Source organism: Motacilla alba, chromosome 2 (genome assembly GCF_015832195.1).
Source record: "Motacilla alba alba isolate MOTALB_02 chromosome 2, Motacilla_alba_V1.0_pri, whole genome shotgun sequence".
Lineage (NCBI taxonomy): Eukaryota > Metazoa > Chordata > Aves > Passeriformes > Motacillidae > Motacilla > Motacilla alba.
This window is the reverse complement of record NC_052017.1, coordinates 81,318,788-81,344,427: the sequence shown is the minus strand read 5'-3', so window position 1 is coordinate 81,344,427 and position 25,640 is coordinate 81,318,788. Positions and strand designations below refer to the sequence as shown.

At 38.0% G+C, this 25,640-nt stretch overlaps 1 protein-coding gene across 1 annotated transcript in view; it reads left to right on the top strand.

Moving 5' to 3' along the window:
• ADCY2 (adenylate cyclase 2) overlaps positions 1 to 25,640 on the top strand; it is a 204,841-nt gene that overhangs the window by 98,785 nt on the left and 80,416 nt on the right. The window contains exon 4 of the mRNA XM_038130098.1: positions 664 to 813. Coding sequence (XP_037986026.1) covers positions 664 to 813 — 150 coding nt within the window. The remainder of the gene's footprint in view (positions 1 to 663; positions 814 to 25,640) is intronic.

The following is a 25,640-nucleotide window of genomic DNA, read 5'->3' as shown; positions in this document are numbered from 1 at the left end:
CTTAAATCTTTAAGGTCTGTGTTTTAGGCAAATGTAATTTTTTTGGTAGTAAGGAAAAGCATATTCTAGCAGGCAGCTGTCAGATCTTGCTCCTTAAACACTGCTTATCATCACCAAGGTTACTATTTATAGCTGACTGACGGATAGCAGTGGATCAGGCTGAGGTAAAATGCAGGTCAGGCTTTTCATGTGTGTGAGTGAAACTTTTCACCCCTTAATCATATGGCACTGCAAAAGAAAATGTTGCTAAAAGAGCATAGCAATAACACGGCTTCCAATATTGCTATTAGGAGCCATAGCTATTGTTTTACATGAGTAGGTGATGATCCCACCTAATTAATACTCAGCAGTGAGCTCTAACATGAGCTGAAATTCTTTTTTCAGAAAACATGTACCTCATTGAGTAGGCAAACATGTTGTTCATTTTCATTCCTGTTTAATCTTAAATTAAAACAGTATCCAGCCTAACTGATTCTGTGATTCTGTTATTGCTTGGGATGTTGCCACTAATTTTAAAGGCTTTTTGAAAGGTTAATCTTGGCTAGAAACAAACAAAAGCAAAATGGATAACTGCAGCAATCTTTCATTGCAAGCTAGGATTAATTTCTGTTAATATATTTATATAAATTCCCTGTCACTTTTTTTTTTTTTTAATCCCCCTAGATATTGGCAAATGTAATAATTTTTATCTGTGGGAATTTGGCCGGAGCGTACCACAAACACCTCATGGAGCTCGCGCTGCAGCAGACGTATCAGGACACGTGCAACTGCATCAAATCTCGTATCAAGCTGGAGTTTGAGAAGAGGCAACAGGTAAAGGAACACCCCTGTCTGGGTCTGCTTTTCTGTTTGCACACTGTCCCCCTATTTGTCGCTATGCAGTCCAGCTTGTTAATGGGAAAACACTTATTGAATTACTTAAACTTCATGAAATATGCCTAGTCTTTTGAACATGGTTGTGCACAATTTCCATCTGACTGTAGGAAAGTGTTACAGTTATTTCTGTTGTTAAAATATGTTTTTTTTCTCGCTTGTTCTATGAAAATATTTTATGATAGAGTTAAAAACACTGTATAGATCCTGTTTGCACACCATCTCTTTCGTTGTCCTCATGGAATGAGCTGTGAGATGTACATGTGTGCTTTTGGGAATCTCCACTTCTTCACGCCGAAGACCAGTGCTGCAAATCACTGCAGGAAGATATTACTGCACTGTTTTTGAAAAATATTTGAATCCACAATACTGATGAATCATGTGATACAGTTCTAGAGGTCAGGTTTGTTAAGAGGAGCTAGGGAAATTGCATAATGATACTGTCATTTATTGCAGCAGTTAAATAAAAGAATTCTCTGATTGCTTTATATAGTTCCTTTTCTCTTCGCAAGTTCTGTACAGTGCCTGTCATCCTGACAGATAGGTGTCTCATTTAAGAGAATTTGAAATACAAATCAGTTCATCAAGTAGTAAAGAAGATAGGTGCATTTTGCTTTGAAGGTCACCAAGACTCAAACTTCCATGAACTGTTAAGGATCAGAGAATGGAGACACTGACAAGTGTCTGTGGTCACAACAATGCTTGTGTGTACCTTGTGTGTCCCACCTGACCTTAATTGTAATGTCTTTCCCACAAAGATCTGCTTTAAATTAAGGTTTTCAAGATCCATCTCCAACACTTTTTTCTTAAAATAAGCAAATGGAAATTCTACACCAGGACTTTACCCGGACATGTGTTCAGAGGGCTGTCCTTATTCTGCTGGGCACTTGGCTTGCATACTGGCTGAAGTTGCTACAAAACATTTCAAGTTATCTTAAGGAGAACAGTTTACAGTAAAAGCAAGTTTTGATGATTTGGTACAAAATTTGCATAAGGTGCTATGGCAGGAGGGGTTTGTAAGAGCAGTCATTTATGTTTGCACCTCTGCCTCCAAAGCTGTGTGCAGGGAATGGGTGGACTTTGAGCTCAGTTGTAAGGGCCTGGGTTTCTACTATTGGTAGCTTTTCCCTACAAGAATAGGAAACATATTGGTTTATCTGTAGGAAGCAGGCAGGTTATGTTACTGGACACTGAATTCTAAAGAGTAAGGATGCTTTTTTTAAGAAAACAATACTTACAGCAGACATGGTTCTAGCTGATGTTCTCTGGAAATGTGTATTATTTTGTTAAATGTTACTAGTTTCTATGGAAAGTAGCTTTGGTGCACTGTGATTTCTTAGATCTTGCAGAAATGGTAGAGAACCTGACAGTGAAGAGAAGCAAAACTGCCAGGAATTGTGTGACAGATACTTCCTCTTTGGGGTTTGTAGTAATTGTGTTTTAAAAATGCTGTAGCCTAGCAAGATGGAAAGAAGCAAAAAGTGATAAATGATGTTGTTCTTATATTTGTGTTTTGATATTCTTATGTTGTTCTTGTGTGTTCTTAATTTTATATACATATATTTAGGTGTCTGTTGTCATGTTTGTGTTTTGATAGGAATAAATTAATCAAATTAGTTAAGACATCTACACAGCCCTAAGTAGTGTATTGCAGGGCTGGATTAGTAACAGATGGCTCAATGTCTTATTGAAAAAAAGTCAAGCATTCTATGGAAGTCAGTGTTCTTTTCAACCTTCAGTGAGCTCAAAAAGAGCTCATTAGATCTTCAGATCTTCTTCTATAGATTTCTTTGGCCTTTATCCCCTCAATGCCTTAATATATGTCCCTTATCTGCTCTCAAGGTTTTTCCAAACAAAAAACGAAGACATGTACCTCCATATTATCCCACTTAGGAACATTAGGTATTTAAATGTGAAAAGGTAAAGTGAGGATTCATTTCATAAGGTGGCTGGTTTTTTTTTTTTCCTCAGGATTAACGCACATCTTTGTTTGCAGACAGTTCGGTAGCGGATGTACTTTAGTCTGCTTTTCACACTGCTTATTTTGCCAAGAAGATACAAAAGATCATCCACACTGTTAGTATTCAGGAAGCAAGTCAATCATATCAGTGACTATTTTTAGAGAACTGGGATACAATGAAACAGTAAGAGCACGGTGCATTTTAAAAAGCATTGGTTTTGATCAAAGCCTTAATTAGGCTGTAAAAGGTTGTAGCACGACCCTTGATTCTACATCTCTGTAACAGGAAAAAAATTAATTTAGTTTAATTTACTTTACATAAACTAGTTTTGTACAAGTGCAGAGCGTAGGCTGTACTTCTAAATGGTTAGGGCTCCAGGTCAAATTTGCACATTTTTGCAGATCATAGACGTCATGTATTTTATAATTGTTTTCAAAAGATGTACAATTTATGTTTCAAATTATTCTGTGAATTTCCTTTTATGTTATTTGAGGGTAGACTCATATAAATGTAGACTATTGTTGTTTTTCAGTTATTGGGGCTTCTTTTGTGTATCTTTGAATAGCCTTTTTGAGAACACCATTTTGATAGATCAGTAGATAAGTATATTAAAATACCACTCAACAATCATGTCAAAGAACTCAAGAGAACCCCGAGATTCATTGTTTTCAAGTGAGACCAATGTACATTAGAGAAAGCCGAAATGGGGGATGTGTGTATACTGAGGTACAAGTTGGACATACTGTGCACACACCACTGTGTATTTCTGCTGTTGGGGCACAGCAAAGGCTGGCTGCCCTCAAAGCAATGGGAAGCTGCGGGTGGTGACACCTCCCAGCAGGGCAGGGGCCACTTTTTAACTGCTGTGGTAAAAAGCAGTATTTTCAAAGCCCACTTTGGTTTCTATCACGCACCTTTGATGTCTTTTCAGAGTTTGTAAAAGAAAAATGTGGAACTATTCTGACCTCTTTTTAATTTGCAGCCTTATTCCAAGATACGTATTTAAAATAGCCTCTCATAATGTTATTTGTCTCCCTGATAAAAGTCTGGCTGACAGTTTGTAGGGGTAATGACTCACTAGTGCTGAGTGCAAGATCTTAGCGCTGACAGCGGTATAATTGCTCTTCTCTCTCTCTTCTGGGGCTTTGCATCGTGAGACACAGGAATATACCATGAGAGGTTCTTACAACATTGCAGGGAGGTGTTCATAAGGTGTTGGTGTTCAGTGAGTTCTCTGAAATGCTGTCTTTGAGAAGGAGGCAGTATAATGAGGGTTTTACAACACTCCGGTAGCAGATGAAAATGAATGAGGTTTCAAATCATTGAGTGGGATTTTAATTTTTTCACTGAAACATGGTGAAGCAATGCCATTCATTAAAGGAACCGAAATATTTCAAAATTGTTTTTGAATTAATCTAAACAGAGAAGCCTCATACATTTGTGAAGCTTAAGGCTGTTAGTAAAGAACAGAAACATTGAAATATATCATTTGGAACTAATATATGAAATGTGGATTCCTGCAAGTTTAATCAATGCATTTTAAAAAGTAAACTACTAATATTTTCATGAATATACAATAGTTTTTCTAAGAGATCCCTCATTTTCCTTTTCCTCATAGCTTCAAGGCTAGTAAATGGGAAAAACAAAAACTAGTGTTGGTCTTTTAAATTTTAGACTCCATTTATTATTTCAGCAGTGTTTGTGCTCATACACGCGTGTGGTGCCGGTCCTTTCTGTTAATCAACATGTCAGCACTAGAAATGAAGCCTGTTCTGAGGAAGTGTTGAATTTTGCATGGTGGATCATGGGAGAGGTGGATAGATTATGCAGATAGAAACTGGACAGGGTTCACTAAAGGGCTACAGGGGTACTTAGTGGAACTGCTGGTCATGACTGATGATGAGACTTGGGGACCTCAAGGTATTTAGCCTGGAGAAGAAAAGGCTTGGAGGGGACAACTAACATCTACCTAGTACCAAAGGAGCTTACACAAAAGGTGTGGTCAGATTTCTCTGAAAGGCACACAGTGGAAGGATGAGAGACAATAGGCTTGAGCTGCGACAGGATAAATCTTGGCTGGAAGGAGATAAAAGATTGTTCCCCAAGAGAAGGGTTAAACATTGGGAAAGGCTGCCTGGAGAGATGCTGGAATCTGAGAGATTTTGAAGTCCTAGCTGTATCAGATCTTATGCTTCAGTTCTTGTGAGCAAAAGAGAACATGATAAATATAGAGATCAGACTCTCATTAGGCTAATTAAAGTCTTAACAATCTAATGAAAATACAAAAAAAATCTAGTTACAATAGTAATAACCATCACAGTCCACACTAATTAACACTAAATAGCATAAATATAGCTAAAAATGTTGTGCAAAAAATATTCAAGTGTATCCCCCTTTTTCTCTGGTACTACCCTCAGTCTTCTGTAACCATGTATCCCCACAATACAGTACTGCCATTGCCATGGGCTTTGTACTGAGTTTGAAAGGCCCCAGGGTTAAAGCTCTCTGAATTTTTTTTACCTTCCTGGAGCTTTATTTTTACTTAACTGCAACAGCAGGATTTCTAATGACAAGGTGGTTATAGGTAATTAATTTTTTCTTATGACACAGCACAAACATAGATATTATATAAATAATAGTAATGAACAACTACTCTGTGAAGAGTGAGATATTTACAACTGTAACATAAGGTGGAAAATTGCAGACCTGACATGATAGTGGAAGCTTTAAGAAATGAACACACAGAATGAGTAGGGGGCAATACATGCACGTGATGATTGGAGAGGGTGCACAGGCTTGGCACTGCAGACTCCAGATCTATAATTATTTAGAGCTATAAGATCTATAAGTCACCAGTCACCACTAGTCATTTGAAGAAATACAGACCTGGGCCTGGTCACAAGTGTTTTTAGAGGGAACAAAGAACAAGAGCATAGACTTGCAGACCAGCAAAGAAAGAGCAAGGTATAAATGTGTGTAATCAGATACCTAAAAAGTACTAAAGAGTACTAGGCAGAGAGATCCTAGATTGAGGAAGAAGTAACCATCAGCATCAACATCAGCATCATATTCCTCCTCATAAAGGGCTGAGGATGCTTATGGCTTGCTGAAAGTCTTTCACCACCACTGCCAGGCTGAAACCCATCCACATTAGGACCCACAGGAACAGTTAAAGCATGAGACTTTATCAGAAAAAGGGTTGTAAACTAAGAAGTGTATGCATAACAATTTAAACCATATTATTACTACTAGGATTTTGCTTTCTTAATATAGAAGTATTTCTTTCTTTATTGTTTTTTTTCTTTATTTTTTTCTAATAATAACAGCAAGAGTAATACTGATACTTGAATTAGGCTGTTAAGATTTCAGTTAAGCTATAAAGAAATGTAAACTAACTATACATTCTTAGCTTTAGATGTATGTATGTGTGTGTGTACATTATCAGGCTTGTTGCTTTTTAGTCCATAAACAAGATTTTGGGTATTACACTTCATGTGTCCCTCTGGATCCTGAAATGAATGATATCAGTGTTACTAAAGCAGAAAGCAGGTGTTTCACAGCAAGATGTCTCAAGTTCATTAGGAAGATGTAAATACTGGTGGTTTGAACCTCCTTCCTGTTCAATTTTATTCCAGTTAAGGCTGTACGCTGCTGTCCCCCAGTCCTGTTACCCCAGAGGGATTGCTTGTCCCACAGTGTCAGGCCTTAGGTACTCTCAGAGCTAAGGCAATGTAGAGAGGCAGCAGGCACGTGGCCACCAGACAGCTGCTGCCACAACTCAAAATCAGGCAAGGTAAGCTCAGAGAAGGCTGGAGACCCAGTGTTGGATACAGAGCTTGTGATGCTGTGATAAAATTGTATTTTCTGGGCTGCAGAAGCCCTGAGCAACTTCATCTAATGTTGAAATTAGCCATGTTTGGAAAAAGATGTGGGAATACAGATCTCAAGAGGTCACTTCCATCCTGATTTTTTCAGTGAATCTCAGGTTTTCTTTAATGTTTTTTTCTGTAACAGAGTGCTATGACATACAGGAATACTATGATTTCAGATAGAAAGAAATGAAAAGGTGAATATCACTTTGAATCATACCCTGTAATTGCGAATTAATGTTTTTTTTAATCAACAAAAAGTCCTATCAGGTGCTACTGAAATTTTTTTCCAAGTTTCTCAAACTGACTCTGCTTACGGAAATGTCATGTCAGGGATCATGTAGCTATTTTTGCTCCTAATTATTGAGGAGACTAATAATAATTTTGCAAGGGGAATATGTGTATGTTAAGAAGAGTTGAGTGATTTGATAATCAAATGGGTACCCGCTGTTACTTCCTTATGTTCAGGTTGTCCAGTCACTGAAGACTTTGAAATAGACTAGTCATGATGATACTACAATGACAAGAGTCTGCAATTGATATTCCCCCAAGGCTCAATATTTGGTTCGAATCTGAAACTTTGATTTCAAGTTTTAAGTCACAACCAAGACCTATAGATCAAAAAGCTTTAACAAAGGTAGGATTGAAAGGAACAGAGGCTTCACATATGCCTTGCTGGCCAGAGCTTTTGTAAGGTAGAAAAGATACTCAGGTCCTTGCCTGCAAAAGGATAATGTACTACATCAGCAACCTGTATCTTGTTTATATCCCTGGAGTTATTCTTTCATAATACTTCACTGCTTAAAAAGGTGTTTGGGAGCTTCTGCCCTGTAGAGATGGAGTAGTGAGGAGGGTGGTTGGCAGCTTTGCAGTTTACGACTGTGGAAAACTCCACAGGTCCATTCAACAAGTGTGGGAGAGTTCCCTTTCAGTGCTTTTTCAGGAATCTGGGAAATGACCTTGAAATTTATGGCAAAACACTATTGACAGATGACCACTTTTCCTAACCATCATTTTCCCAGTCTTTCTCTGCTGGACTGTTTGTAGGAGCTATGAGAGACTCCTTATGTAGAACTAAGGCTTTGTCATGTTTTGACATATTATAAAATGTGCCTTTCACCCCAGGGAATGTATATTTCACTGTAAGGGGAAGAGATGCCAATATTGGAAGTCTAGTTACCTACATGAAGACACTCATATAGTCCACAATTCTGAAATTAATGGCTTAGCAAATGCCTTGTGCAAGTATCTACTTCACAGATCAATAGACACACTCCAGTTCTTGCATGTAATCTTTTTTCCTACCTCAGGACTTCATTGTGAGAAAAGGTCATTTAGCATTTTGCAGCGAACTAGATGAGATTTCAGCTGCTTCTCTGTGTGTTGATCTGCAGTAATTTATTACATTTAACATGCTCAGATAAACTGATGAGTCACGTTGCTTTGTTTTATGAGGAAAATGTGTGGTTTAAGCAGATACCACATTTTCATACATATCCTGATAATTTGGATGAAATACATAGCTGGCAGACAAATGTTAATTTTTGTCATGGCACCTGCAATTTTTTCAGCCGCATTACAAAAGCTAAAATTAATAGGTGAAAAGTCATTATTTTTAGAAAGAGAATGTCTTTTGACAGCGAGTCCAAAGTTCTCAATTGTTCATTATTCTCATAATTAATTGCTTCATTTTTAAATTGCCATTTTATTTCCAGATAAAAGTTATTGAAGTCCAAGTAGATCCTTTTGTCCTTACTAACCTTGCTATGTCTTTTTCAGATCTCCGCATTAAACATCATTCTCTACAGATAGGGATTACAGGGTATTGTGCCTACAGAAACTACACATAGATCACACGGATTTTGATAATCCAGAGGCCTGATTTTTATTTTTTTTACATATAGAATTGCTCAGTCATATCATAATTATTTTGTGATATTGTAAATAACTTTAAACATCTTAAAGGGCTCTCTGTAATGAGGATTTTCCAGCTTTTGTTCATTTGTGTGACCGTTTAATGATTCATGATTATTTGTATCATTTTTATAGCAAGTGAACTGAACACACTGTTGTCAATTATGTTCACCTAAGGAGACAAAGATCCATAAAAAAGTCTTCTTATAAGTCTCAGGGACACATTGGCCTTGTTAGCAGCAGCATCATGCTGGGCGATCCTGCTCATTTGGGTTATGTACCATGAACTCTCTATTCTGTCCAGAACTACTGCTTTCCAACATAAATTCTTCTGTATTGTAAATAGATGTTTTAATACTGGATTCATTTCTTTTGAGTGTCTTAAATATCTTGTGTGGCGCTACTCACAAAAAGTTACATATTTTTCTAACATTGTTAACAATCATATGACTTCTAAATATCTTCTTTATGCCAATCCTAATACATTTTGTTCTTTAAATGATTGTTCACATGGACATGTTCACACTGGCAGTGCCCATAAACTAAACTGAAGTTGGGTATATTTGAATCCTGTGTGTCACTGTGTTCTTCTCCCTTGCTTTACTGTGCTCAGGTTATAATGGAAAGGTGTGGTCACTGTCTTTAAGATCTTCTTGGGAATCTGGCTATATTGGGACTTTTCTAGAAGTTCATGTCCTTGTCCATGGCCTAGTTACATATTACTTCCAAATCTCTTTAGATTGTAAATTAGTTACCTTTCTCTTTTTGTAATATTCTCTTTCGTTCTTCACTCCAAACCCCTACCACCCTTTAGCAATTCTCTGGATCTGAAAGGCTTCATACTGTAGGAAAAACCATTAGGAGAAAATACAACCCTGCAAAATATACTAATCCCAGGTGCTTTCGACCTAAAGCACGTGCCAAGTGGTAGATGTCAAGTATAGAAGCCCCCTCAGCTACCTTTTAGGAGCTCATCTGGTTGTGTTCAAGACACCTGCTATGAAAGCTGTAAGAACTCAGTGTCCTCACTCCTTCCCTTAGGAGTTGCTTTTTGCTAGGGCTGTCACCCTTGTTCCCCCCCTGAGGTGCAGTGCAGCTGCACTGCAGTCATGTCAGTGCCTTCTAACTTGTCAGTCTGGACACCAACTCACAGATTTGACTCTCTGAAGAAAAACCCTTTCCTCCCGTTTGGAGAGGTCGTTGGATTCACCTGTTTGTACTCCAAGATGGTGTTAGGAAAATTAATCTTTTCCCGTAGGTGACCAGGCTTTTCTTCAGGCAATCCCATTTCTTCTCAAGGTTTTGGCAAGAATTGTGCATGTGGGTGCCTAAGGAAATGAGAAAGAAAAACTATGTAATAATAAGCAGAGGTTCTTGAACTGTGTTGCCCTCAAAGGTGCTCACAGCCTGTGTGCCTTGCTGATTCTTAGAGCTGTGTTTCATGTTTTATTATATTTTAGCTTTCTTATAAAAAAAAAGGTCTCTCAGATTGAGAGGAATGTGAATTTATATGGGGTGGAAGGGGAGGTGATATGGGCATGGTGATACTGTTAGTCTTTGAGCTAAAAGGTGCATGTCCAACCTCAGATGCGTGGGCATATGCACACCTAAAGCATGGTTGTGTACAACAGCTCTCAGAGTGTAGGACGTTGAGGTTAATAGGATTTTTGTTAAAAACATTACATTTATTTGTTCTTCCAGATTATCAAGTAGCTTTCTGGAAACTTGTGATGTCTCAGGCTTGCTACACAAAATACTCAACATAAAAATATGTTTCTCAGTAAATTGCATTTAGAAATCTGCCAGGAAGTTCGATTGCAAGCCATTCAATCTGTGCTACTGTGCTAATTTTTAAACCAGAATGTTGTATAACACTAAATCATATGTTTGTATAAATCTAAATTATCACATGAACAGTCATTATCATTGACAAATGTCCTCTTGTTAAAAAAAAAATAGTCTGATTGCCTCATTAAGGGAAACAAACCCAAGAATTATAGCTGCATTGGTTCTTGAGGTAGTTCCAATTGAAATGAAGCCTTGTGCATTATTGTAGGTGACAGTAAATGTGACATCTTGATGAAAATTAGACTTTATTAAAATGCAGTAGTGGTGACAGTAAACACCTTCTCTGAACTTCCTCTCCCTGTATTTCCTTGTTTCACGGAAACCTGACGCTTGCTTTCTAAATCCTTACTAGAGCCACTAATGAATTCTTTCCGGCCTCCTCCTCTGGTTTTAATGTGTTTTCAGATGGCAGAGATTCAAAAAGAAATAACAAGGAAAAAGAGAAGTGAGAGAGAATGCAAAAGTCCACGGGCTTAACTGTTTACATCTTTTACATTAATCTCTTTTGTAGCTAGTGAAATCTGTTTTGTGAACTTAATTTGTTCCTTTTAAAATTTGTGTCTAACTGAAATGTTCAAAGAATTTTCATGAGCAGAATTGGAAGTGTAGAGTAGACCCTTCTAGATCTGTTTTCAAAATACAATTTATAGAAGGCTTTATTGCTACTTCAGAATGGTTTTTGTACAATATTTAGAAATAATAATAGAAAAATAAGTCTCAAATATGAAGAGGTGACCTCATCTTTCTCCTTGCTTGGAGGCCCAGCATACTGGGTGGGACCCAGAGTACTTGAAATATCCTCAGTGAGTGTCTGTCTTAACTGCCTCTACAAAATCTGGAGCTTCTATACCTTTCCTAGATAATGTGTTCCATTCTGCTTTTATCTTTGGGGAATATTTCCCCTTTTGCCTGACTTAATAAGCCACAATTCAATCTAGGCCTGTGAATTGCATTGGATATAAATAAAGTCTATTCCTTTCCTCTTTACCAGAATCTGTGTGCCTGAAGCCTATTGGCCCCTCTCAGTTATTGCTAAAGTGATAAAGTAAGTACTAAAGGCAAAAAATCCCAGTTTCCTCCACTGTGGCTTGTAGGACATGTTTTCTTGGCCTTTGAGACAATTTTGTATTGTCTAACTTTCGCCAGCTGGTCCATATGATTTTCTATAATGCTAAATACTTTGGCAGCATTATGGGTTTTTTTAAGTACAATTTGACATTTCAGAGGATGAGGCCCTTGGAATATGATGTGCTATTGTCCTTTCACCTTTGCATTTCCAAAAGTTTGTTTAAAAATCAAATTACTGGAGGTCAGATATAATCCCTAATTAAATCAGTTCCATTGTCTACCAGTGCTGGACTGGTACTGTCTCCACAGTTTAATTTTTCTTTGACCACTCCATTCTAGCAGTTTTCATTTTTTTAGAGTGCAGTTGCATAAGCCACCATGCCCTTAATTAAAATAGAGAAGAGATTTTTGCTTATTTGCTGTAACCAAAATCTAATATAAATATGTGGTATTCATCTTTTTTTTTCCTAAAGTGAGAAAAAGAAAATTTCCCCTGGTGCTTTGAACAACTGCAATTTAAAATGGTGTCATATTTTAAACATTATTAATATAATTCAGCTGTTTGTGTATGATACAAAACTGATGTAAGAAAAAAACAAAATAGCTGCAACACTGATGCCCTTTAGTCAGTTACTGGAAAGTCTGCAAGATCCCTCCAATCTTGTACCTTGGAATTGCAAGAAAATATGTTCTCCCTGTCTTTTTGTAACTTTAGATTCCTCTTTAACACCATGGAGTGTTTTCTTTTTGCAACTGTTTGTGTTTGAAGGCTCTTCCAGTCTAATTCTGTTGACTTTGTAAGAGTTTTCTGCTTCCAGCTATCATGCATTTGTGGCTGCTCTGTATTTTAATAAAGTGACTGTTGCCTTTCTCCTGTACTGTTATTTATATCCAGTGCATTGGATTTTCTATTTTTCACTAGATAATGAAATCTGATGGAGCAAAGGACTGCAGATGACTTTTTCCAAATTCATCACTTTGAGTACCCCAGACCATCCTGTAAATAACTTCATCGAGGAGCATTCCTTTTCCTGTCATTTGCATTTGTTCATCCTTAGTATTTCTCAGATGTTCTAGTTAAAATAATCTCAAAAGGAATTTTATACTCTTAAATATTCCATTTCCTTCTTTCATGTCTCTCTCTGCCAGTAAATAGGTGTCTTCTTCCATGCTTCCTTTCATTTCTTGGAACAGGTCTTAAATTCCTCATATATCTCTCTTCTTTCACAGTACATTTTATTTCCTGTACCATCTTTCACAGAGACATTTTGCCCTATGAAAAGTTTGACTGGTTAACTCTTTGAAGAAATAGAAGTTTGACTTCTACTACTGTATTTATTTTGTTTGTTTAATAAGAGTAGTTTTTAAATATTTGTTAATATCTGACATGGAGGTCCTGTTCAAGCTGTATTTAGCATCCTTATCACCTCACATTTTAGATGGCCCTTCAATAACAACCTCAAAAATGTACAGTGACCTGCCTGCTGCTCCCCCCTTGATAGTCTGCATAAAGAAGGATAATATATTTTGAAAACACTGAAATGCAAAAGATAAGGTCCCAACTACTGAATGTTCCCAGCCTCTCCTTGAGTATGAGGAACTGCTCATGAAATATGAATGAGAGGAGACATGAGAATATATTTATCTATGGCAAATTGAACAACAGCAGGAGGTACAGGCTGGGTAAATGTTATGGGCCATGGTGTGTTGTGGGTCATGCTACAGCAGGCATAAGCTTACTAGGGGAACATTTTAAGCTAAGTTCCTTCTGAGTTCTTTAAGCTAATGGTAGAAGTCCTGTAACTAAGCCTTGATTTATTGCTGAACATTGTCTGTGAGCATCCCTGCTTGATTAAAACAGGGGAAAGAAAACCAAAACAAAAGTATATGCCTATGAAGAAGTGGAATAGATAATCTTAGGCAGATGCTTCCGCAGTGATCTGAGTGCAAGAAAATGTATGACCCAGTTACTTAATGAACTAGAACTGATGTTGCATTTAACCAATTTTGATATCTTCAAATCCCATGGCACACTTCTTCAACTCAACTGCAGAAGGTGTGAAAAATAATTTCCTTTTGGTTGTTTTAATTATTGACTGCATAGTTTAATTTTGTGACTGCTTAAGTAAGTCTCAGATAGTCTAAAGCTCAGATTACTGTGTGCCTGTTTTAAAGTTTCTTCTTCCTTGCTACTTTCATTGGATTTTTCAAGTTCAGTAATTACCAGTTTTCTCATTATAGGCCATCAAATGTGACTGCTCAAGCAGTAAGACAGTCCTATATTTGTGTAGCCTTTTTTAATTTTCTGCTTTTAGCAGCAGTACTGTATTGATGACTTTATACAGGATAATAAATTTTCAGGCTCTAATGATGCCTAACAGTCCCAACCTTTTTTTTCAACACTGAATAGGAAGTTTCCTGTAGTATTTAGAGAAAAGTGTAATATTGAGGTGGTTTTGCCATGGCCCACAGCCAAACATCTACTGAGCTGCTCACTCATTGCCCTCCAGCCCCAGCAGGAAAGGGGTAGAAAATAGGGGGAAAAAACCAGGAATGGGGAAGCCTATAGATCCAGACAGGGAAATCATTTACCAATTACCACTGTGGGGAAAAAAGATTTAATCTCCTGACAATTACATAGTTTTGGCTAGTTGAAGCAAAAGAGACAGATAATAAAGCCTCATCTTTCCTCCCACCTTTCCCAGTCTCAACTTCACTCCTTCACTCCCAGCTCCCCTAGGCGTTCAAGCACCATGGAGGGGAATAAAGGGTGGGCAGTACATAGGAGCTCCTCTCTGCAGCTGCTGCTTCCTCCCTGTTTTCCTCTGCTCCAGTGATGGCTCTCCACTGGCTGCAGTTTCATCAGGCATATCCATCTGGTCTGGCATTGTTCTCCACAGGTTACAGCGTGGATGTCTGTGCCAGAATGGAGCTTTTCCTTCTCTGTTGATCTTCGTGTTCCCTCTGCTGGATCTCACTCCTTTTGTTTCTTCCTCTCTCTGTTTGGCTTTTCCTGTCCTTCTTCACATGCATTTTCCTGGAGACACCACCAGCTTTGCTGATGGTCTCAATTGTGTTTGGCAGTGGATCTGTGGCAGAGCTACTGACCTCTTTCCCCAGGGGCCACCTCTGCAGGTCCTCAGCTTGCCACCTATGCCTGATGGAAGCAGAGGTCTTACAAGAAGGGGTGTGGGTACCGTAACAACTGCAGCTGGGGCTGGCTGGAAGGGAGCTATTGGTGACAGCTCTTTGTACACGGTCTTACATGCCTTGTGAAACCATGGCCTTGGTCCTCTGAGACCTTTCTTCAGCTATTCCTAATCCCATCTTTCTCCTGGTTAACTTGGTATCATCAGAAAAGAAAATGGCCCCCATAATTTTTCTCGCTCATTTTGTCACTTTGGTCTAAAACCTATTCTACTCCAGCATTAATTTGTATCAACTTCTTTGATTTGTACCCCAGAATTGATAGTTTTGCATCTTCTCAATTCCGCCTTTTTGGTAGGAGCATATAGTTACATAGTTTTTATAAGTCTTTCAATCTCCCTTTGGCCCTCCCTGTGTTAAACTCCTTGAGAACAAAAATCATTTTTTTCTGTTGCACAGAGAAAGTTATTTCTCTAGAACTTTGTTTTTCATGTTTTTTAATGATTTCATGCTCTTCTCTATTCTTAATGTTTGAAAGGAATGTCAGGTTTGGAAGAGTGCCTTTCTCCAGTTACATATGTTTGATCCTTTAGAAATGCTCTAGCCAGAGTAGATCCTGACACCTCCCTTCCTTCCCAATTCTGAGCTTTATTGGCTACTGTGATCTTTCAAATGTGAGAGGACTGAGGGAAAATGATGTTATAAATAGGTCTTGTCAAATTCCCATTGCTTTATAGGTCACATCTGGTTTCGTTTGTGAGTCAGTCCATCACAGATACCTTCAATAATGCCCTTTACAGCATTGAAGGAACCCTCAGGCAGCCCAGGGCTGATAATGCTGCAACAACTGTGGCTGCATGTCTTTTTTTATGTAATTAAGAAAAAGGCCTGGTGCTCACAGGGATTATGTGCAGCTGTAACACTCTCCACACTGACAATACTCTTTAAAAGCACAGTTACAGTAAAGAGATTTACTCCAGGGGAGTAACTCCTCATCACTGATTTCAAAGTGTAGGGATTGCTGGGCAAAATCTATCTGTGAAGAATGGAATTTTAAATTGCTAATAACTTTCACTTTCTCTATATATTTACAAAAAAAAATTAAAACTTGCATCAGTAGTTTTCCTGCATTTTTAAGTTATTCTTTCAGGTTATTTTAAAATACATTCTTCCACAGGCACCACACAGTAAGAATGAACATTTGTTTACTGATACCATGGGGAAAAAATACATTCAGCTTTTTAGGGGAGTTATAAAAATAGAAAGCAAGAGTTAGTATGCCTGGTGCTGTTATTATGACATGCAAATACTTTGCAAAAATGTCCAAGGATTACTGAAGTTTTCATTGTTCTAACAAGATAATATAATCAAAATCACAAGCCTTTGGTTTTCTTTTTACACCAGATTTAGTTTAAGCCTTTCTTTTATACATAATCATTTCTTACTCTAATAATATATGCCTTCCTACTGAGAACTGATTGCTTATCTTGTGTGTGTCCTGAGCTAAAGTTTCTCTCCATTTTCCTCGTTTTGTGTAAACTGTAGGCCTCATTTTTCTTTCCCATACACATTTTCTGGAGTTCTTGTAAATTAATGTGTGCATCTTCAGTGAGTTTGAGGAACAAACAGTATGTCACAACCCAATTTAGAATAATTTAGCATATGAATAACATATTGCTCTTAGCTGAAGCCCCATTGATTTTTGCATATAAAATGCAATTAAATATTATTGTTGTTGTTATGTTTTTGTTCAAACTCTGTGCAAGGAGTCTTAATTATGCCAGCAGACTATCATTAAAAAGCTGTGTAAGGCTATAAATAGATGTACTATAACTTACTCATATAAATCACTGCACCACAGTTTCTTCCTAATTTTTTCCATTCAGTTAAAATTTTCATCTAGCCATTAAAAGACAGAAGCACCTTGTTGCATAGCATGGGATACATTAGCATTTTAAAGATATGACTGTCTGAAGGTGAATTGGTTGACAAGTAGGAGGAATATGAATGATGATGCACTAAAAAGGAAGTGGTAGAACTGTAGTATAGTATGCCTGTAATGCAAACGTGGATGCAGTAGGTGATTCTCAGGAACCTCTGATGAGAGTTAAATAGAACCATGTGTGTTTGGGATGCTGTAAAATGCAGACAGTTGTAAAATCTGCAAAATTTCAGCTGTACTGTCTGAGATGTACTTTCTTTTAAAAAAGAATTAAGTCAGCTTGATGCTGGTGGAGACTTTGGTAAAAAATTGCATGTTGTATGAGTATGTGTAGGAAAACAACTATCCATTTGGAGAAAGAGAGGGACTTTTCTACATTATGATGAAAATGTAGAAGCCACCTGATAAATATCTGTTAGACATAGTGAGAATTTATGCTGATTTCCAGAAAAAGCATCCCATTAGTTTCTATGCCAGTAGGAGTAAACTGAGTACTCAGAATTGCAGTGACAAGGTAACAAATTCCATGCTGTGGAAATAGATAAGGACTTCAGCCCTTTTGGGATCTTACCTAATCCATGAGGTAGGACAACTACAATTAAACTGTGACTGTGGAGAGCCATGAGAGATACGGTGAACCTGTCTTGAACTTGGGATGGAGGAAGCCAAAGGACTGGCCACAATGCATGCCACTACTGAAAGTACATTGCAAGTTTTCAGAGATTGATTATCCTTTTAACCCCCAAAATAACGTTAAAATGTAGTCTTGCTCACTGACATCACTGCTAAAATTTAGAAAGCCCTAACAGCTTTCAGGATACACCAAAGGGTTTTTATCCTCCACAGGTGTCTCCAAAGCTCCTGAAGATGACTGATCCTGACAAAGCATTACAGTAGATCCCTCAAACCTGTTCCAGAAAGCGTCAGGTTGATCATAAATTGATCCAGTTCAGTGATACTTCTCAGATTTAAAAACGTAAAGAAATGCAATCCACATTGAAAATTATTGAGACATTCAGAAAACCCTATTTAAATCCTAACTAAAAGCTGGGGTTAAGGGGCAAAGAGGAAACGGACATAATGTGTGTGCACAGCAGACTTCAAAACCACTTTAGTCTGTGGTTTCAGGTCTGGAAAGGCTGTTGCTGAGCACCTTTGCTCTGTAAAGGATGGGACAAACATTTAGTCCATGAAAGGACATGACCAGCGTCATGAGTACTGGTACTCATTTTTGCAGCATCTTTGTCCTCATGGGCCTGCTTGAAAAGGCATTCAGGCATCGTTTTTTCTGGGAAAGAGATTTACTGTGGAGTTCTCAAGTAATTTTGGGTTTTTTAATACTCATGAAAAATTCAGTACAAGATCAGCACATGGTTCAGTCACTGACTTTGTCTAGTATATTACATTTTTTAGAGAAGAGCTGCACCACTGCTGGATTCAAAGAGAGAACCACTGCAAAACTCCTCTGTCTTTTCTTCATCATAAGCATAGACTCTACACACCATTGTAGCCATTTAAGTGACTCACTGTCTTTCTCCCTTTCCAGGCATAATATCTGAAACATCCTTTCATAAATTAATTCTCTAAAACTTTTAATCCAAAAATAACACAACAACTAGGCAAGTAACATACGAAACACATCTTCATTGAGAGGGAAAAACAAAGAGTATTGGAACTGAAAAGTTTAGCTTTAGTTGACAAGAAATGCACAAACTCACTTGCAGTATGGTGGCTTTTCTTAAAGGATGCTGGAATTTCAACCTGTTTACATGGGTAGGTAATATGACATATTTTTGAGAAGCAGGAAAAGAAATAAAATTTTATTATAAGATTGATATATGAAATTATATTATTGGGATATGATATGATATGATATGATACGATACGATACGATACGATGCAAGTTATTCCTTCCATGGAAATGTGTCCTTGAGTTGCTCATGGGATTGATTAGCCCAACTTTACTGAATGAATTGGTTTCTTAGTCTGGAAAGCCACATATTAAAAAAATAATTAAAATACACTCTAGAGAGGTTTTTCATTTTTGACATAGGTTAGGTATTGGAACATTCTGGTGTCAGCTGCAGGGTAGGTGCAGTGAGAGCTTCTTCTGAGCCAATAACTGTGTTAACAGTGATGCAGGGCTGTTTACCCTTCAGTGAAAGATGTGCTCTTGAGCAGATTAACAAACAGCCCTGCAGGGACTGCTGTAACCCCACTTTACCCATCACTTTGTGGTAATTATAACTGGTGCAGTGTTGTCATTGTATTCCCATTGCCACATATTCCTAGCTTGTCTTGTATCTGATATCCCTGTGCAGGGCAACATCTGTGCAGGAGAATTTGCTCACAAATTTTCTTTTTTAACAAAAGGAAGATTTTAGCCTTTGAGCTGTAGAGCCAGGGTGTTAATTCCTTTTTTCATAGGGAATAGACCTAAAACCATAGAATGGTTTGAGTTGAAGGGACTTTAAAGATCTTCTATTTCCAAGCCCCCTGCCACAGGCAGGGATGCCTTCCATTAGACAAGGTTCCTCAGAGCCCCATTCAACCTGGCCTTGCATGGTGGAGGATAACTTATATTTTGAATATGTAACATCCACTGTTGAAAAAACTGCACTGTTGAAATGAACAGGTTTTTTTTCATATATAGATACATAGATAGAGAAGGAGAGTAATTTTATAAGGAATTACATGAGAATGAGGAGATGACATAGTAGTATTTTATTATTTTGTGTTTTGATTTCATTTTAGTTTTATTATGCAGGTCACTGCTTTAAGAGTTTGGAAAAATACAAATTTGAGACATTCTGTCACACCTGTGCCCTTTGAACCTGTAAGTTGGCATACACTACTTAATTGTATATAGTACAAATTGTATATAGTACAAATAGGAGAAAGAGTTAGGCACTCACTCAGAAATCTATCTGCAGTCATGACTTATACACACTAAAGTTACCTACTCTTGTAAGTCATTTTGGGTGCATTCAAGTACCCCTTGATAAGGAATAAATATAAAAAGAAATAGTAATTGTTTTAAAGGATGATTGTGTTATGTAGCTTTCCTGCTTTGTTTCCGTGGAAATTCATTAAAATGTTAAAGATCAATCATAAGAAAGCTACTTTTCCTCCACCCCTTAAAAAAAATTAATTAAGTTTGTTCTAGACCAGCTTAAAAAAAAAAGGCTAAAAAGGAATAGAAAGGCATTAATTCAATTTAATCAATTCCTAATGTTTAATACTTTGTTAATGTGTATGAAAATTGGTAATGGAGTAATTTTTAAAAAGTACAAAAACATCTGAAATTTTGCTTAGATGAAAGGGGATACTAAAAAAGAAAAATTTTAAAAATATTCTCTTTTTAGAAAATTAAATTGGCATTGAGAAGACAAATTATACTGTAAGTTTAACAATTACTAGAAAGAAACACTAAGTATTTTTAAACTGTGCAGAAATTAACTGATTTATCTTTTTCAGAGTGAGTTCGTATTCAGAATTATGCCATGTGATTCCCCACAGTAAATCTACTGAATACTTTTTTTAATGTTTCTGTGCTCATCGTGGAGGAAAGGGATTTTCTACGCTTATGGAAGACTAATTGCAGCAGTTATCTCAAGGTGAAGTATGAGGAGGAGAGGTCAAGGGATAGATAGATAAAATAGAATAAAATAAGTAGTAATGAATCCTCATGTCTATGTATTCAGCAGAGAGACCCAAAGAAACTCGGGATGAAACAACTGAAATGCTGCAGCCACCTCTCACATGGAGTCTGTCACCCAGAGTTGTGCTGATAGCTCAGGGCGAGAGGGAGGCAACTGTGATACCAATTTTTGCAGAGCTCCAAGGGAGGCCAGAGCACTACTGACTTAGAAACCCTGTGTCTGTTTGGGCATATTAGTGGAAGTAGAATGCTAGACTTGGGTGAGGGTGATAGATGAAATAAAAATCAAGACAGCTTTTGTAGAAGAAAAAAATAAGAATTCTGTGAATGTTTCAAATCTTGTGGGTGAGAATGATCCACTTTAACAGGCTGCCTGTATTTCTAGAAGATAAGATCCCTCACAAAAGGGTCTTGTAAAAACTAAGCAGGCATCAGACAGGGCAAATGTCTTACATGATCAAAGATTTAAAATTTTATTACCTATCCCCATTGAGATATTTTTTAATATGTTTTTAAAAAAAAAAAAAATCCCTCATGTCCCTTCAGTTTTGTTTCATGATCAGGTTATTTTTAAATAGCTTTCTGCATTGCTTGAAAACTAAAACCTTTCAGTGAAAGTTGCTTATCAACTGTAAAATAGTATCTACAAGTCCCAGAAACAATAACTTGTTGGAGCATGTGCCACCAGTCTGCCTACTGTTATTCACAGAAGTGCTGTAGTGTCACATAGTACTGCACAATGTGAAGATCTGTCAGCTTTTACAGTGAGCTTTATGCCACCCAAAGGAAATCTGTAAATAAATTTCCTTTGTTTTATGAGATATTTCTAAATCTCTGTTCATGTATAAAATAAAGCCTGAGTATGCAGGTATACAGACAGTAGTTTGTGTACAATTCTAGAAGATGAAAAGAATGCTCAAGGACTAATTTTACTGGAATTCATAAGGGGCAGATTTAAAGGGCTTTCTTTTTCTCACTTTAATATAACCAGATATATTTGTTTATGAAATAACATGGATATTGAGGGTAGAGCCAATTGTTAGTATGAAATAAATAGCATGAATCTTCCTTGCTTCTTCATAAAAGTGTTTCTGTCTAGTGTTTGCAGAAAGCCACTATTTTTACTATTCCATCTTGCAGTGTTGCCTGGACCCCAGCTTTTGGCGTAGCCTAACATATTCTTGTGATGATTTTCAAAAAAAAAGCAGAACCATCAGATTTAGGTAATTGAAGGTAGTTTAAATCTGGGCATCTGGCATAGCTATTTTTCTGTCTCCTTTGTCACACTGAAGAAATATGATTTATTGCTGGTCATTCAGTTCTTCCTGGGCCATATTTTGTTCCTTTCTGTTTACTCCTTTCTTCTGCTCTGGGAGCAGAGACATGAAAATGCTGTATTGCATGTAGTGTTGGATTTCTGTACCACATACTACTGTACGTCTGGGGAGTTGTCCTTTCAATATGCTTCTGTTAGATACTAGAAACAAGCACCTGAATAATGCAAATGTGAACCTATAGATGAGGAAAGTTAGCTGAAACCAGCAGAACTTGTTATCAAAATGTCACCTTCCCCTTAGTGTTGAGAGGAAAAACAAACTTTGAAGAAGTTGTGCTGGAAGATGAGAGGTGACTGGTCTGGGTAACTTTTACTGCCCTGAATCCAGTGAATTTTGTCCTGCTGGGAGAGCAAGGTTTGTGCAAGAAAGATTGAGCTCTTGCCCTGAAACAGCTGTCAATATTTCAGCATACGGTCTCAGACCAAAGCACTGGGCTTCCTTGGAGACTGCAAAAGGAAAACGATATGGGAGAATAGCAGAGGCACTCATGTCTCACCAGACACATAAGTGGCAGACCTTCATCTATCAAACATTAAATAATAATTGCCTTCTGTATGTGTGGTGTCCCTCTTTGAATAGCAGTTACGAGCTAAGGGATGAGCTTCTGCAATGGAAGTTTCTCTCCAATTTCCCAAATACACAACAACATTTTGCCCCAAATGATTTGTAGAATTTGCTTACTGCATGGGCTGCAGTCCATACAGGAGTAGGCACAGCTGCAGAGGCTTCACCTGCTGGATCACTGAGAGAGATTATTCAAACTTTAAACCACACTTGGTATGACAGAGCATGACTCATAGGTCCTTGGATGGAATAGCTTCCAGTCTCAAAAAAAAAGGAAAAATTTTATTTACAGCAAAGTTACTTAGAATAAGTTAGAATAACTTCACTCTTCAGCCAAGGATAGCTCAGAATTGCTGATGAAACAGAGAAAATACCAAACATGAAAATAAATCTCATATTGAGTCCTTGCAGAGCAGAGTTTCCTACAGCCTTCTTCTGGAAAGGCCTTCAGCTTGCAGTGGCTTCCATCATTGAAACAACCTCAGCAAGTCCCATCAGAGTCTCTAGGAAATATTTCTGTCAAGAAAGTGGGAAACGCTGAAGTCAGGTGCACTGCAGCAGAGTAATATCTCACTTCTTGGTGCTTTTTCCCCGATTGCTCCATCCAATCTTCTGAAAGGTTCTTTCTGCTCCAGCTCTAAGCGGCTCTCATTTAGATGGATCACTTGACTCAGAGTAAAGCATTCTCTTCTGGTCACACCCCTTTGGGGGGGGCGGGGGGGGGAAGGCAATTATTTTTTAATACTGATATTGTAACCTGCAAACAAGCAAGTTCTGCAATGACCCAATCTGAATATGTAGGATGGCCCTGATTCATCAGAGCACATCTGTGTATTGAGCATATGTTCTGTAGTTTCTTGGCAGAACTCAGTATTTGAAATGTGGCTAGGCTGTGCTGGATGTGGCAGTGCCAGTGTGCTAAAGACAGCTATGAGGCTCCATGGGGAGGAAACTATTTTGAGGTGCGCCGTGGACTCAGGATTGAAAAAGAAATCAGCTCCCTCTTGCTTATTAATTAAAATAGTGTGCTAACAAAGTTCAAAAATAATATTTTATAGCATTTCTTAAAATAAGTGGCTGAAAACATATAGCAGTCTCATATTTTACTACTTTCTTCAAAATATTGTTATGGAACTGGTGGGAACAGCAATGCTAGTCTAAAAAGGAAGTACATAATCTGTAACTCTTGCTAATATCATACAGAAGATGTACATTTTTTGTTCTTTCTTCCTTTCTAGGAATTATAGTTCCTGTATTTTAAACAGTTGATATTATGTGCCTGTATGCTGAGGTTTCAGAGATGAATATTAAATTATGGTACTGTGAATTACATGGTAAAATGTTATCAGTTAGTATATATTACCTTCTCATTTCTTATAATTTTATCTCTTTGAGCAGCAACACAATACTAATTGTCAAGATATTTTTCTATAGATATATCTGTTAATGCATGTTTAAAATGCAGTTTTTCAAAATGAATCAAATTACATAAAGGCATGGAGCATATCGATAATGTATGCTGGAAATTACCAAAACCAGTGTTGGGTAAAGAAGTCACAAACCACTCCCAAATTTCTAAAAACTTTGGGAGTTTTTTAAGTGCAGGGGTCATAGAATAGATTTCACTAATCCATAGCTTATCAATAGCCATTACAAATAACCCTGTCAAAATCAATCAGCTGCAGCTATGGTATTGCTTTTTACAGCATGCTTCTTCACATGTACAAACGTGCAGGCATTGGTGTGTAAACCAGGATTCCAAAACAATAGACATAGAACATGGAATTGGTAAGAATTAGACCTATTTTAAACTCTTCAACATGTGAGACCAAGATTTCAGACACAGCCCTAATCCCTCAAGGAGACAAACTGGGACCCATCTTTTGCTGTGCTGGAGCATTTGCCAAATGTCTCCACTGGATTGCACATCCCATGAGAGAGGAAGAAGAAGCAGAGCAGCCTTTTTGCAGGAGCCTGGGGATTAGGGGATTCACCTGGAGCACTGCAGAAGCAGGAAATCTGGTACTTGCTTCAGTGATTTTTAAATGGTTTCATTTTGGAGCAAATTCATTTCACCTGAAAAGGCTGCTAGGGCTCTACGTCCAAAATAACCTCATGCTCGCTGATAAGCATTTCTTTGTGGGGATGGGAAGAGAGTTGGGGTCTCATTTTGGCAGAGAGCTGTTTTGATGAAGGGTTGCACATGGACAGCACTGTTTAACCTGTGGATCTCCTGTTAAAGCTTGAAAACCTCTGCACCACTGGGCACTGTGGCTTTGTATGGAGCCTGTGTTGGTGGCCACAGGTTGCAGGGGGCTGAGGTGGAAGAGGGGTCATTGTGAATCACTTTGCTGCCAAAGCTGCCTCCAGCCTACCATGGGGCACACAAAACAGTCATGGAAAAAGCCTGCTTTGTGTAGAAAATCTTAGCCATTGGGCATGAAAAAGTTACCTAACCAGGGACGAAACGTGCCCCTGCCCAAACACAGTTCAGAAGAAAACAGGCAGCTTCTCAAGTCTGGAGACAAGCTGATCTGTGTAGGGGACTTTCCACCCAAACAAGGTACCCTCGCCCCTGAGGGGCTGTGGCACATGGGCAATCCATGCTGGAGCAGGGACACACCAGAAGGCACTGCAGGCTTCCAGTGTTTGAGGCTGGGTCAGAGACACAAGGGCAGCGGAAACCTTTAATCATAGAACAGCAGAAGTGGTTAAGCAGACAGTGACAGAAAGAAACTATCACACATTGCTATCTCAGCTTCCTATCCTGCCTGCCACCTCAGCACAGGAATTTTGGTGGACAGAGCACAATGCACAGCAAGAAGAGGGAAAATTGAGACCAGGAAGTGCAGAGGATAGATGGTTGTGTGTCTATCTCAGTGTTTATCTTCCTTTTTAGTGGATTTTTTTTTTAACTGCAATCAGCAGTGTGAGGTTTGTTTTTGTTTACAGTAAATTAATTCTATTAAAATTACCTGACTGCAGACTGTTTTGCCCACAACAGAGTTCCAAGCACATTAAGGTGCCTCCTTCCAGCCTGGAGCTTATGACCTGGTGGCTCTTTGTACAGAATCATGAACAGCACCCTCTTTTGGGCATTTTCTACTTAATGTGGCTTCCTTCTGCAGATCTAATATTTTCTCAGTTGCATTTTTAGGATTCCAGTTTTCTCAATGCATTGCACACACAGACATAGTGTCCCAGAAGGACAGGCTTTTCCCAGGTGACAAGGCACTTGAAGGTCTGGTAGTTACCATTCCTGTCTTTCTGTGATTAAGTCTGAGTTCCTGTCTGCAAACTTGCATGTGTAAGTACCTCTGGAACATACCACAGAAAACACTTCCAAAATTGTGCACATAGTAACGTGGAAAATGTTCAGAAAATAAAATGTGTAGAATAAAATTCAGAAAATATTTAGAAAATAAACCCCCCTTGCTATGGTTTATGCTAAATTTT